At 39.7% G+C, this 13,043-nt stretch overlaps 1 protein-coding gene across 3 annotated transcripts; it reads left to right on the top strand.

Annotated features, from left to right (window-relative positions):
- Positions 1 to 625: 625 nt before the first annotated feature.
- Positions 626 to 8,662, top strand: LOC137137820 (high affinity immunoglobulin epsilon receptor subunit alpha-like). Of its 3 annotated transcripts, none has more exons than XR_010915781.1 (6): positions 626 to 2,046; positions 2,515 to 2,550; positions 4,166 to 4,426; positions 4,506 to 4,748; positions 6,833 to 7,740; positions 8,173 to 8,662. XR_010915781.1 is itself a non-coding variant. In XM_067524516.1 (6 exons), the coding sequence occupies exons 1-6, from the start codon at positions 1,881 to 1,883 to the stop codon at positions 5,197 to 5,199; spliced, it is 987 nt and encodes a 328-aa protein (XP_067380617.1). In that variant the 5' UTR covers positions 631 to 1,880; the 3' UTR covers positions 5,200 to 6,565. The 3 variants fall into 3 exon arrangements, 2 of the variants coding, with proteins under 2 accessions (XP_067380617.1, XP_067380618.1); XM_067524516.1 differs by lacking the exons at positions 6,833 to 7,740; positions 8,173 to 8,662 and adding exons at positions 4,822 to 4,992; positions 5,090 to 6,565 and having other exon boundaries at positions 631 to 2,046; XM_067524517.1 differs by lacking the exon at positions 6,833 to 7,740 and adding an exon at positions 6,640 to 6,702 and having other exon boundaries at positions 635 to 2,046; positions 8,173 to 8,660.
- The last annotated feature ends 4,381 nt before the right edge of the window (positions 8,663 to 13,043 follow it).

Here is a 13,043-nt window from a genome sequence, read left to right on the forward strand (position 1 = left end):
AGCCCTAGGCAACAGTGGAGAGGAAAAACTCCCTTTAATGGGAGAAACCTCCAGCAGAACCAGGCTCAGGGTGGGCGGCCATCTGCCTTGACCGGTTGGGGTGAGTGGAAAGTGGAGAAAGAAAAGAAAAGAGCAACGAAAAGCAACAACGAAAAGCAACAACAAAACAACAAAAAAGCAACAACAAAAAGCAACAACAAAACAACAAGAAAAGCAACAACAAAACAACAAAAAAGCAACAACAAAGCATCGTGCAGGTTGTAGGATATAGAATTAATGGTATACAGTAGTGACAAGTAAATGTATAGAGAAAAGCTAGTTCAGGTTGAGTGAGCAGTTTAACTATAAGCTTTATCAAAAAGGAAGGTTTTAAGCCTAGTCTTAAAAGTAGAGAGGGTGTCTGCTCCCCGAATTTGGATTGGAAGCTGGTTCCACAGGAGAGGAGCTTGATAGCTAAAGGCTCTGCCTCCCATTCTACTTTTGCAAACTCTGGGAACCACAAGTAGGCCTGTATTTTGGGATCGAAGTGGTCTAATCGGGCGATACAGAACTATGAGATCTTTTAAATATGATGGAGCTTGACCATTAAGAGCTTTGTATGTAAGGAGGAGGGTTTTGAACTCTATTCTAGATTTTAATGTGTTGTTGATGTTGATGATCAAATCTCCCGAACAGTTTGTTTTCATCAGTGTGAAACAAGACATTTGTGTGTTTTCCATAAGTGAATGTGTAGAGATGCTGGCAAATTCTCCTGTGACCCAGACACACTAAACATGGCAGCAGTGCAGAGACAGTCGGTTCTAAAGGTTTTTGAGTGAGACGCAAACAATTTCTGCTTTATTAGTAACTTTTGTAACAATCCTCTTTATTGTAATGTGATCATTGTTTCGTGTCAGGGACATAGGGGGCAGTGTACTTTAGCAGGATTCCACCATTTTGGCTCGTTTGTATTGATGGGAGCCAATCAGCATCCAGAGTCTATAAAAGGTTGAGAGACTGTGTGTGAGGGGCTCTGGCTTTGTGAAGAGGACAGATGTGTGTTCAGGGCCACCACTGTTTGAAGACAGTTGGAAAAGTTGCAGGCCTGGTCTGGAGGCTTTCTTTTGTTTGCTGCCATCTTGGCCATGTGCTTTTGTGTGGGCACTAGTTTTGACGTCCTTTTGAGAAATTGTTTAGTGGTAAGAGGCTGGACCTTGTTTTTCTATCCAGTTAGGTGCAGACAGATGTTCTTTCATTTGGCACAGCTGTCCGGTCCAGGCCTCTGACCCTGTACTGTGGTTGTTTTTCAATTAAAAATCAAAAGCAAAGTCAGAGTTTGATTTCTTTGATAAAAAGAATGATACTTTCTGGATTTAGTGGGTTTAATGTTATTTTAGAAAAACATGGTTTGTACCAACAAATTTGTCCTGTATGTGCAGGAAACAGATGAAGACAGCTGCTATCAGCTGAACTCACATAGAACTGCTATTATCCAGTTCTGCCACCTGCTGGTTGACACAGGGAACAGTTCCATGGGTGGTTTTGTTCAGTTCAGGGGCCTCATTAGTAATTAATTAATATTGAATAATAGTGAACTGTCAGTAGTTTTAGTTTATTTTAGACACGTATGGTTTTGTTTTTATTGTTATTCTTAAACTATGTTCTGGCCAAACTATTTAAAATGAATGTGGTGTTAGAACATTAGAACCACCTCTTCTTATCATGCACTGCAGTAGAACTCCACGACCCACTTTGACCTCAATAATTATCACCTTTCTGACAGTTTTAACCTAAAAGCTGAGAAATCATAAGCTTGTAAAAGTAGAACTCATGGCAGAGCCACTGTATCAGACTGCACAGCTGGTCATAATGTTTTACCTGATTGGTTTATATAAGTAGTGATGTCAGTATGTCTGGGGTGGTTCTTTACTGTCGTCTGCTGGAGACATCACATCAACTTCTCACCGACTAAAAGGAAGGAAGCGGGTAAAGCAGCTGTTACCAAACTAAGTGCAGACGTCTCATCAAGTTGTACAATGGACCAACGATGTATCCAGCTGCTACTCTGTAAGTACAGTCTGTATTTGTTAAATCTATGCTGAACTTCATAAAAGTAGTGGTGATGAGATACAGCACAACATGACAGAAAAGGTTATGGTATCAAACATGAAATCAGATTTAAAATAACTGAACTCACGGGGTAAGGTGAAAGGACAAAAATAGATGAAATATAGTAAGTATAAATATATAATTTGTAAAAATAAAAAAAAATTAAAAACACGCTGAGACAACATCACATAAAGATTTTACAAAGACTTAGTTTAATTTAAAGTCGTATTCAATATTTATTGATTTATTATCTATTTACTGGCTTTATACTGTTGATCTCAAACAACCATGTAAATATTCACCCTATTGTCTGTAAACCCACTTATTACATTCACATCCATATTTAATGAAATGTTACTGTAAGTAAATACTCTACATGCAAATCTCCAAAATAGCCGACTGTCTTTTCTCTTTGTGTTTGTGTAGTTGTGACTTCACTGCTGTGGGGCTCAACAAACCAAGGTTGGTACATTTGTCATCCAATATTCATCAGCTGTTAAATGGTCAAACTGCTGATTTTACACATGAAGAAAAATGTGTGTATTACACATATAGTATGTTTACTCTGAACTCTTATTGGTTTCTCTGAGCCTATATGGACAATATTCTGCAAGTGAGAGCAAAGTGTAGTGATGGGATTTCTAAGGGAACAATAGTTAAAAAGAAATTGGCTTTGGATTGTTAAATATTGGCTGTAAACCAAGAGTCCATGAAGACACTTGGGTATTATTGTAAACAAAAAGAGTAAAGATGCAGCTTAAGTTCACTCTGCACATGTAGAACAGATGCTAACTTTTAATGAACTAGTTAAAATGAATGGAGTCAATACACATAATGAAAACATGTTGTTTTATAAAGTAACTTGAATCAGAATCAGAATCAGAATGAACTTTATTGCCAGGCATGTTTACACATACTAGGAATTTGTTTTGATGACAAAGCTTCACAGTGCAACAGAATGACAGTGACAATACAAGAACAAATACAATACAATACAATAATATAATATACAATATAATATACAATATAAAGATAAATGCAAAAAGCTAAACAAAATGTAAAATTGACAAATGTGAACTCAGTAGTAATGTGTGCAACTTGAAAAGTAAATGAGTATGAATTTTAATTAGCTTATGTGCAATAGTGTTATGTGTTCTGTGATGGTCAAGTGTTCATGAGGGTGATTGCCTGAGGGAAGAAACTGTTCCTGTGTCTGGTCGTTCTGGTACTCAGGGCTCTGTAGCGTAGACCAGAAGGCAACAGTTCAAACAGGGAGTGTGCTGGATGTGAGGGGTCCAGAGTGATCTTCTTTGCCCTTTTCCTCACTCTGGATAAGTACAGTTCTTGGAGACTGGGGAGGGCTATACCAATGATTCCCTCAGCAGTCCGGACTACCCTCCGTAGTCTTCTGAGATCAGACTGGGTAGCTGAGCTGAACCAGACAGATATAGCAGTGCAGAGGATGGATTCTATGATTGCAGAGGAAAACTGTTTCAGCAGCTCCTGTGGAAGGTTGAACTTCTTCAGCTGGTGAAGAAAGTACAACCTCTGCTGGGCCTTTTTCACAATGGAGTCAATGTGAATGTCCCACTTCAGGTCCTGGGAGATAGTGGTGCCCAGGAACCTGAATGACTCCACTGTAGTCACAGTGCTGTCCATGATGGTGAGTGGGGGGAGAGCAGGGGGGGTTCTCCTGAAGTCTACGATCATCTCCACTGTCTTGAGCATGTTGAGCTCCAGGTTGTTAAGGCCGCACCAGACGGCCAGCTGTTCCACCTCCAGTCTGTAAGCCGACTCGTCACCGTCCTGGATGAGGCCGATCAGTGTGGTGTCGTCCGCAAACTTCAGGAGCTTGACAGAGGGGTGTTTAGAGGTGCAGTCGTTGAATCTGAAACACTGCTAAACTTCCTCTTTATAAGTTAATGAAAACTACAAGTATTTTCATGGACTGTTACTCAGTGGACACTTAAGACCAAATACTTTCTATATACTGCTAATACTACTGTATGACATTGTTGTTGGTCTGATTATTGTTACTTTCTACCATTTTTCCTCAAATGCACTGAAACTCTCACAGTTCATCTGACTGTGAATCCCAACAGTGCTCAGTTCTTTGAGGATCAGTCCTTTAATGTGACCTGTGAGGACGTCGACAGCTCTACTGAATGGACAGTGAGGAGAAACACAACTATAGACACCATGCTACAGTGTGGAGATGGATGGGGAAAACCAAATAGGTTTTTGTGTATAATCAACATCGTCTCATTGGACAGGGGAGTTTACTGGTGTGAGTCCAGAGACGGATCAACCAGTAACAGCGTTTACATCAATGTCACTGGTAAGATCAGACTGTGGAGTTAGTGTTGATGAAGCTGTGTGGAAATGGATGAAATGCTGTAGTTTGTCTCTGTCTTGAGGTGGAGCAGTGATCCTGCAGAGTCCTGTCCTCCCTGTGATGGAGGGACATGATGTCTCTCTGCGCTGTGCAATGAAGAACTCCTCCAAGCTCCCAGCTGATTTCTATAAAGATGGCTCCCTCATCAGGACTGAGCCTACAGGTCACATGACCATCCACCATGTTACCAAGTCTGATGAAGGCCTCTACAAGTGTCACATCAGCAGTCATGGAGAGTCTCCACCCAGCTGGATCTACGTCACAGGTCAGGAGCTTCACTTTGATTTCAACACTTATTTCATCCACATGTTCACCTGAACAGGTGATTCTCTCTACAGAAAAACCTACAACCACATCTTCACCCACCTCCACCACCTTTACGTCATCGCCACCTCCATCCTTCACTTCCCTTCAGCTTGTGATAACAATGGTCCTCCACCTGGTGGTGTTCTGTCCATACTTGATCTCCACGCTCCTCATGGTGTCTTTATATGGACACAGACCCACAGGTAACACTCGTCAGTCACAGTTGTGTCTAACAGAATTTTTCATGTTTTAACTGTTGATACATTAACTGCTTCTCTTTCTTTTCTCCTCTGACTGTAGGAAATCACCTGCCCGTCTCCATGGTGACAACCTCGCCCACCCCAACTCAGGGATTGGCTGATGACTATGATGATGTCATCACTGGAGTCACCATGCAGCATCACTTCTGAATTGATCCACCTGTTCCTCGATCCTCACTCACGTCTCAAGTTGTTCAGTCCTGCACGTTGAAGGACGTCTCAAAGCCTCTTATTTTGCTCTCAGGGTGGACGAGTGATGATTGATGAGAGCTTCACTGATGTCTTTTATCTTTGTTGGAAACCTGTGGGTGATCGGATGCTGCAGCTGATCAGATGATCTGAAACTGCAGCAAAGCACAAAAGTTTGATACTGAAAAACACAAAAGAGATAAAACAGAAGTTATGTTAGAGCCAAGTTTGGATTTATTATTTTCTGATCCACCATCTGTGTTAACTGTAGATGTCAGTGACACATTTGTTTCCTTAAGATCTGAACAACATCATTGAGCTGAGGACAGTCTGATGTCTCTCAGTTGTTACCATCACACATGTTAACTATTTGAGCCAGTGATGCCTTTCTGCAAATCAATATTTATAATCTGACTTCTTGAATAATTTACAGAATTATTAACATATATTATAAACAGAATGATGCACATTACATGAAAATCATCCGTTTAGTGTATAAACACATTGTTGTCACTGAGTCCAGTAAAATACAAAATGCAGATTTTTATTTAATGTAAAACAGTGACTGATGTTATCAAATCAAAAAGATTAAAGTGCTGCAACTACCAAGTGGAGCATCCTCTATATTTTCTGTGAAGTGCATTTCTTTCTTATAGAAATGTTATAATCTTATATTTTTCCAAAGTAAAGACATTTGTCTTGAGGTCACTGAAGTGGAGCTTTAGTCAAAGTTCAGACTTGGGTTTTAGGCTTCAGCTTAGCTGTTTGTGTTTGGGCCTCACAAAATGCAGGAACTGATGTTTCACAATGATCATTTGTTCTCTTTTTAATAAAAGTTCTAAAACGCTGTTAACGGTTAGAAGCTTCCACAATCAGTTACTGCACAAGCTACATTAGGACTGGATGGTAATGTTTGTATTTAAAATTATATTTAAAATGTGTTCATGTTCAAAATTATGATTTTATTTATTTATTGTCTTTGGACTATTTCATTTAATAATTTCATTTTAAGACTGTGGAGTTAGTGTTGATGAAGCTGTGTGGAAATGGATGAAATGCTGTAGTTTGTCTCTGTGTTGAGGTGGAGCAGTGATCCTGCAGAGTCCTGTCCTCCCTGTGATGGAGGGACATGATGTCTCTCTGCACTGTCAAACAAAGAGGCCTCCCTCCAAGCTCCCAGCTGATTTCTATAAAGATGGCTCCCTCATCAGGACTGAGCCTACAGGTCACATGACCATCCACCATGTTACCAAGTCTGATGAAGGCCTCTACAAGTGTAACATCAGCAGTCATGGAGAGTCTCCACCCAGCTGGATCTACGTCACAGGTCAGGAGCTTCACTTTGATTTCAACACTTATTTCATCCACATGTTCACCTGAACAGTTCGATTCTTTCCACAGAAAAACCTACAACCACAAACAATGGTCATGGAGAGTCTCCACCCAGCTGGATCTACGTCACAGGTGAGCAAGAGAAAAATCAACTGACTCTCTGGAGTTTTCTGGATTGAGCTCAGCAAGTTTCTGCATTATCTGGTCATAAGTGAGCATGAAATATTTTCCAATTAGATTTTTTTCTTTTGGTCCATTTTAGAAAACTCCTCCACCACAGCATCCAACGTTACTTCCACTTCATCAACCAAATTGAACCACTGCACAGCTGGGGATGGGAATGGGCTGTTAGTGGTTCAGTGTCTTGTCCAGAAACTGTTTTCATAGCTGTTAAAATTAGCTGTAGCTCACTCTGCACTTCCCCATTACATTGCTCCAGATCAACAGTGTCTCTTTATCATGTGACAATGTCTTGAACATTGCAGCTTTCAGACACTGTCTCTCCCCGTCCAAACTGATGTAAAGTAGAATGTAGCTCCTGTTCTTTGACTGTAGGAAGAATCTTTCTCCTGGATGTCACTCAAGCTAATCTGCAAATTGGAGAAATTTGCACAGTAATAAAACTGTTTCTCCATTGGTCCAATGTTTGTGCAGTGACTCCATGCTGCTACTAAATGTGAACTTTGGGATTCAGATGTGCTGCTACCATGACGACTATTATGTCACTGGTGTTGTGCATCTCTTATTTTTATAATATGTTCCCGTTGTTTTAATACTATTATTATAATCATCACTACAGTGGAACACGGCACTAACAGTAGTTTGTACCATTCACTACTTTTCTTATAGACACTTAACTTCACTGAAGTGACCAAAAGCAACATGATTGTTGAGTAACATATGAAGTACAGACAGTCTTTGTTGGTAGAGAAGCTGCCTACCAACCAACGTACGAGTTGAAGAGCTACTCTGTAAATGTTCATTCTGGGGCTAATCACGTCTCTTTTAATCTTAAAATGTGTTTGACTTCAACATTCTCTCAGCAATTTCCTAAAACAGCTACTGCAGATTGTATCAAACAGGAGGAAGTTGAGAGTTTCCACAGAACTATTTTCAGCAGCCGATCGATCAGCAGGACTGTGAATGTGGAACTGAGTGAATAGAACAAGGGTGTGTGTTCATGGTGATACAGGAACATGTGATCCAGTACAAATAGGGCTCACTGATGTGTTTTTAGTTGGTTTTGGACAAAGACAGATCCAAGGCTTTGTGCTTTCTGCACCTCGAATCTCAAACTTTAACATTATAGTTGTTTAGTTTTTCACTTCCTCCTGCTGCTTGAAGTGAGCTCTGACCTGAAGCTGGTTTGGTTTCTCACTGCATGTTCTGCTTCAGCTGATGACACTTTGTAATGTGGTTAAATGTGTCAAATGCTTGTCACAAAATGTCGTGCAGCATCAGAGGTGTTAAAAAAGAAAAAACTTGAACTTTTCAAATCTCTATAAGAAAATGAATCCTAATGTAGCAGAGCAGTAAATGAACTAACAGTACTGGTATCAGCTGTAGTACTTAAAGTAATGTGATCTGTATCTTATTTTGCAGAGACTGATCCAGCTGCAGTTTACTCAACAGTGAGAACAACTACTCTTCAGTGAGGTCAACATCGACACCTTCACACCTTTAGTCTGATCACTGACACAGACCTGCTGCCTGCAACTGGTTCACACAGCTCCTCCCACCAGACACATATATTCTTTCAAACTATTTACATGTTTGGTTGTTTGTTCTCATAATTTTATATCATTATTCCATTTTTAAATCTCTAATAAATCCACTTAACCAATTTGATTAAGAACTTTCCGGCATTTTGTGTTTAATTTTTTTAGTTCCTGTACTTTTATTAACCGTCAGGCTGTTGTTGGTTTGTAGATGAGCTGCAGCAATGGGAGTATTGGTCTGAACATCTATAAATAAACTGCAATTCTACTTTTAATACCTGTTTACTACTCATTTAATAACTTTGTGTAAAATTGTTTATTATTGATACTAATCATTTTTCATTACACCATTCAGGCAGGAATAAAGTGTTTCTAAAAAAAGAAATAATTGTAATTATTATTTATTCTAATATAGTTTGCTGTTCTACATCGTGGTTGTTGCTGGAAGATTTAGAAGAACGTGTCTTTATAGCTGTAACTATAAAGTAGTTTAGTTTTACAGGATATGTTTAAAATACTAAACAGTCAGTCAGTAAAATACTAACTCACTCAAGTACAAGCTACATGTTTAGTATATTGTTTCATTTAATCAACATGGAACCACATGTACAGTAGTTTGGTTTTATTTCATATCACATTGTAACTGTTATTAAAGAGCAGTTACTCTATTTGTACTTTGTAATTATGTACAATAACATCTAAAAAGTACAATCTCACATGCTGACCCCCAAATGCACATGTCTTAGCTTTGTAACAGCAGTTTCCTGTACTTGTTCTAACGCACAAAATATTCACACCAGCTTGTAGGTGTAATATAAAGTGTCACCCCCACCTTGCATGATGAAACTCACACATGTGCAAGAAGTGTTAATACAGACCAAGCAAAACCTGAACCTGCTCTTCTGCTGTGTCCTGTGCAGACGAGCAGCATCTTCTGCCACCTGCTGGACACAGAACTCAAATTTAAAATGTAAAACTCAAAGGTGGATATGGAGGATTTTCATTTACTAAGTGATGCTGTTTGCTACATTGTGGGGAATTCAACAGTTTTTCTGTGTTACATTTGTATTTTTATTCATGTTTTAATCCTAATGTAATGGAACCTCTAACAAAAGCCCTTTTCACACATGCACTGGAATCCAGAAATTCTCCTGTTGTCTAGAGTGACAGTGACAATGTAAATGTCCGAGTGAGACACTACCAACATTATCTGGACTTTATTCTGCAAGCCCCCTAGTACAATGTCCATATTATGTGTGAGCCCATGTGTCCAGCACACTGCTTGGCTCTGATCTGCTGTAAACAGAACTGTTTCCCACAGCCTAAACTTTTCCACCATGTGGTGCCTCCTGTACACTGTGCACTGGAATCAAGCGTGAGGACGCTTCTCACTCGGGCTGTGTCCCACTGTGTGTTACATGCTTTATTTGAAAACTGTCCTTAGAGATATGATACCATCATGCAGTTGCTGTAGATTTGGCGGCTGCACGTGCATAATGTGAATCTCCCATTGCACTACATCCCAAAGGTGCCAGAGGTGCTGTACTGGATTAAGGCCTGATGACTGTGGAGGCCATTTCAGTGCACACTGTTTCCACCACACTATTAAACCATCAGCAAAGCAGGATGGATCCATATTTTCATGTTGTTGACACCAAAATCTGACCCAATCCTCTGAATGTTCAACACAAATCAAGACTTATTAGACCAAGCAGCATTTTTCTACATCTACTGTCCAATTTTGGTGAGTTAGCTGGTTGTTAGCTGTTTATTGGCACTGTGTGTGTTCTGCAAACCTTTGTTCAGTATTTTCTGCAATTTGTAGAGCTGCATCACTTCACCTTCTGTATTCGAAAACAAATTAGTCCATATTATGTTAAAAATATAACTCAAACAGCACAATGGACAATGTTTTTAACTCTTAAATACCTTTCAGCTCATCTAATTGTGAGTCCCAGCTTCTCTCAGCTGATGTCTCTCTGCACTGTCAAACAAAGAGGCCTCCCTCCAAGCTCCCAGCTGATTTCTATAAAGATGGCTCCCTCATCAGGACTGAGCCTACAGGTCACATGACCATCCACCATGTTACCAAGTCTGATGAAGGCCTCTACAAGTGTCACATCAGCAGTCATGGAGAGTCTCCACCCAGCTGGATCTACGTCACAGGTCAGGAGCTTCACTTTGATTTCAACACTTATTTCATCCACATGTTCACCTGAACAGGTGATTCTCTCTACAGAACAACCCACAACACCACCTCCATCTACCACACCCCTTAAATCAACCCTGTCCTCTATCTCCTCTTCCCCCAATCTTGTATTCAGACTGGTCCTCCCCCTAGTGGTGTTCTGTCCATACGTCATCTCCACTCTCCTCATGGTGTCTTTATATCGACACAGACCCACAGGTAACACTCTGTATCTTTCATTCATCAATCAATCATTCCAGTTGATATATTTTCTACTTTTTTTTTTAAATCTAAATCTGACTGTAGGAAATCACCTGTGTGTCTCTATGGTGATGACCTCACCCACACGGGCTGATCAGGGATTAGATGATGATCATGATGATGAGATGATGATGTCACCACAGAACATCACTTCTGATCTGATCCAACATGATCCATGTGTTAAACTTTTGAAAGGGAGCTACAATGTCAGAAACAGTAAAGTATCCAGAACACTTCCTCTGAGACTCCACATGTTCTACTTTCACTTATACATTAATGATGTTAAACTCAGATTGTCAAAACTCCAGTCGCAGCATCAGGTTGACATTAAACATTTCTGTATTATAACTGAAACATTTCTATCAGAACATTGTCAGGTTTAGTGAAGTTAGAAAGACTCAGTTCAACCTGATTCATGATACAGTACAGAACAGAACATGTTGGACGATGCACAGTAACATGATATTTTGAAATGAAAATGTGACAATAAGAATCATATAATTGATCAATGGATCACAATATAAAGTCAAACTGAGACTCACACAACTTGAAGTTGTAATTTATTTTTCTTAACACTAGAGGACGTCACAGGCTTGATTGAGTGACTCTGACTTTTACTTGTTAACTGATTATTAAAACACAGAAGGAGGTGGAACTGAGGAAGCCGTGTGGCCGAAGTTTGGTTTTTCAGCATGAGGACAAAGAAAAGGGGGACACAGCTGTAGACCCAACAAAGACTATTTGCAATCTTTGTTGATGCACTGTGGTTTAGTTAGATGGCGGCTAACACCAATAACACCAATGGTTCCTGTCTCTGTGTGTGTGTGTGTCTCCACTGTGTATCTTGAGGGAGAAAAACTGTCAGGTAAAGTGTTTGGACACAGCTGGAAGTCATTGAAACACAGACTGTTTAAGGTCTGATGTCGGTTTTCTAGGTCTCATTTCTGTGATTTGTTTTTTTACTCACTGTTTCATCAGCTCAGCAGTGGTGGATGAAGTACTCAAAAGCTATACTTAAGTAGAAGTACACAAAAAAAAAGTGTTTTAGTAAATGTATAAGTGATGTTTCCACTTAAGTAATATGATCATCCAGCTGTGAGAGACTCTCTGAAACACAAAGAAACTGTTGAGGATTTTCTGATACTTCTTGTACAACATCTGAACATGTGGTGGAAACAAACCATTCTCTGTAGTGGGAGAACATACACACTGATCACACACAAACACAACACTGGTGGTTTCATCAATGTCACTGAATGTGACCACTTTATGTGCTGACAGCTGGTTCACACAACAGCATCATTTGTTCATAATATGTTGATCAAAATCATCTCATGGTTTTATAAAAGAAGCACAGAGTGGTGTTAATGATGTGGCTGATTGCTAGTGACATATGTTGCAGGCTTTATAACAAACTCTGTGCTAAATTTATATTGTGTTCACCACATTATGATGATGTTATGTTATAGTTTAGTGAATAGACCCTCTTGATGTGTGTTACAGCAGCTGACACGTTCACAACATCTTTCTGTTTATGGTCTTCAGAGACTATTTGACTCTGTTAAAGTAGTTGCCTTTAAATAACAACTGTGCTTCTTTCACATGAACATGCTCTAAGCCCAACAGGAAAACTCAGGCTACTTGGAATCTGTTAATAACCACCTTTGTCACACCTGTTATTCAGTGGTTCAGCCAGAATCAGATGAACTGGCTTTGTGATACAGGCTCTGATGTCAATAATCAGTCTGACAAAACAAGATTACAGTTAAGACAATGTGGTGAATCTGGCTCAAACAAGAGTCACAGAGAAAAGTCTGAGAGGTGGAAAAAAGCAAACAACAATATTCTTGCACTGGGACCATTGTCTGACAGGAGTTTGAAGAGGAAATGGATTCATCACCTACCTGACACCTCACATCTCATTCTCTTCTCACAGGTGGTGAAGCTGGACACACTAAGAATGGAGGAGACAACGATGGACATGTTGGACTGATAGCTGGTCTGTCAGTTGCTGGTCTGCTTGTTGTTATTGCTGTAGTTGTTGGATTAGTGATCTTTAGAAAACGTTAAGGTCACAATTAACACCAACGTCCTCCTGAACAAACGTTTGATACACATTTAAAACGTTTCAGATCTGTTTCTGCAGTGACCAGGACAACACAGAGAAACAACAGGACTTTTTCTTATTATTGACACATTTTATGTGTGTGTCTCTCAAACTTTATGACTTGACTGGCTGTGTCTCGACTCACATTCACACCTCAGGCAATTTAGAGTCACCAGTTAACCTAACATGCATGTGTTTG

The sequence above is a fragment of the Channa argus genome, chromosome 12 (genome assembly GCF_033026475.1).
Source record: "Channa argus isolate prfri chromosome 12, Channa argus male v1.0, whole genome shotgun sequence".
NCBI classification, from domain to species: Eukaryota; Metazoa; Chordata; class Actinopteri; order Anabantiformes; family Channidae; genus Channa; species Channa argus.

Excerpts from the sequence above, each read along its gene's own strand:
- LOC137137820 (XM_067524516.1), top strand. The coding sequence starts at position 1,881 with ATGTCAGTATGTCTGGGGTGGTTCTTTACTGTCGTCTGCTGGAGACAT. Across the intron at positions 4,749-4,821 it reads CAGCTGGATCTACGTCACAG|AAAAACCTACAACCACATCT; the intron begins GTCAGGAGCTTC and ends TTCTCTCTACAG. Across the intron at positions 4,993-5,089 it reads ATATGGACACAGACCCACAG|GAAATCACCTGCCCGTCTCC; the intron begins GTAACACTCGTC and ends CTCTGACTGTAG.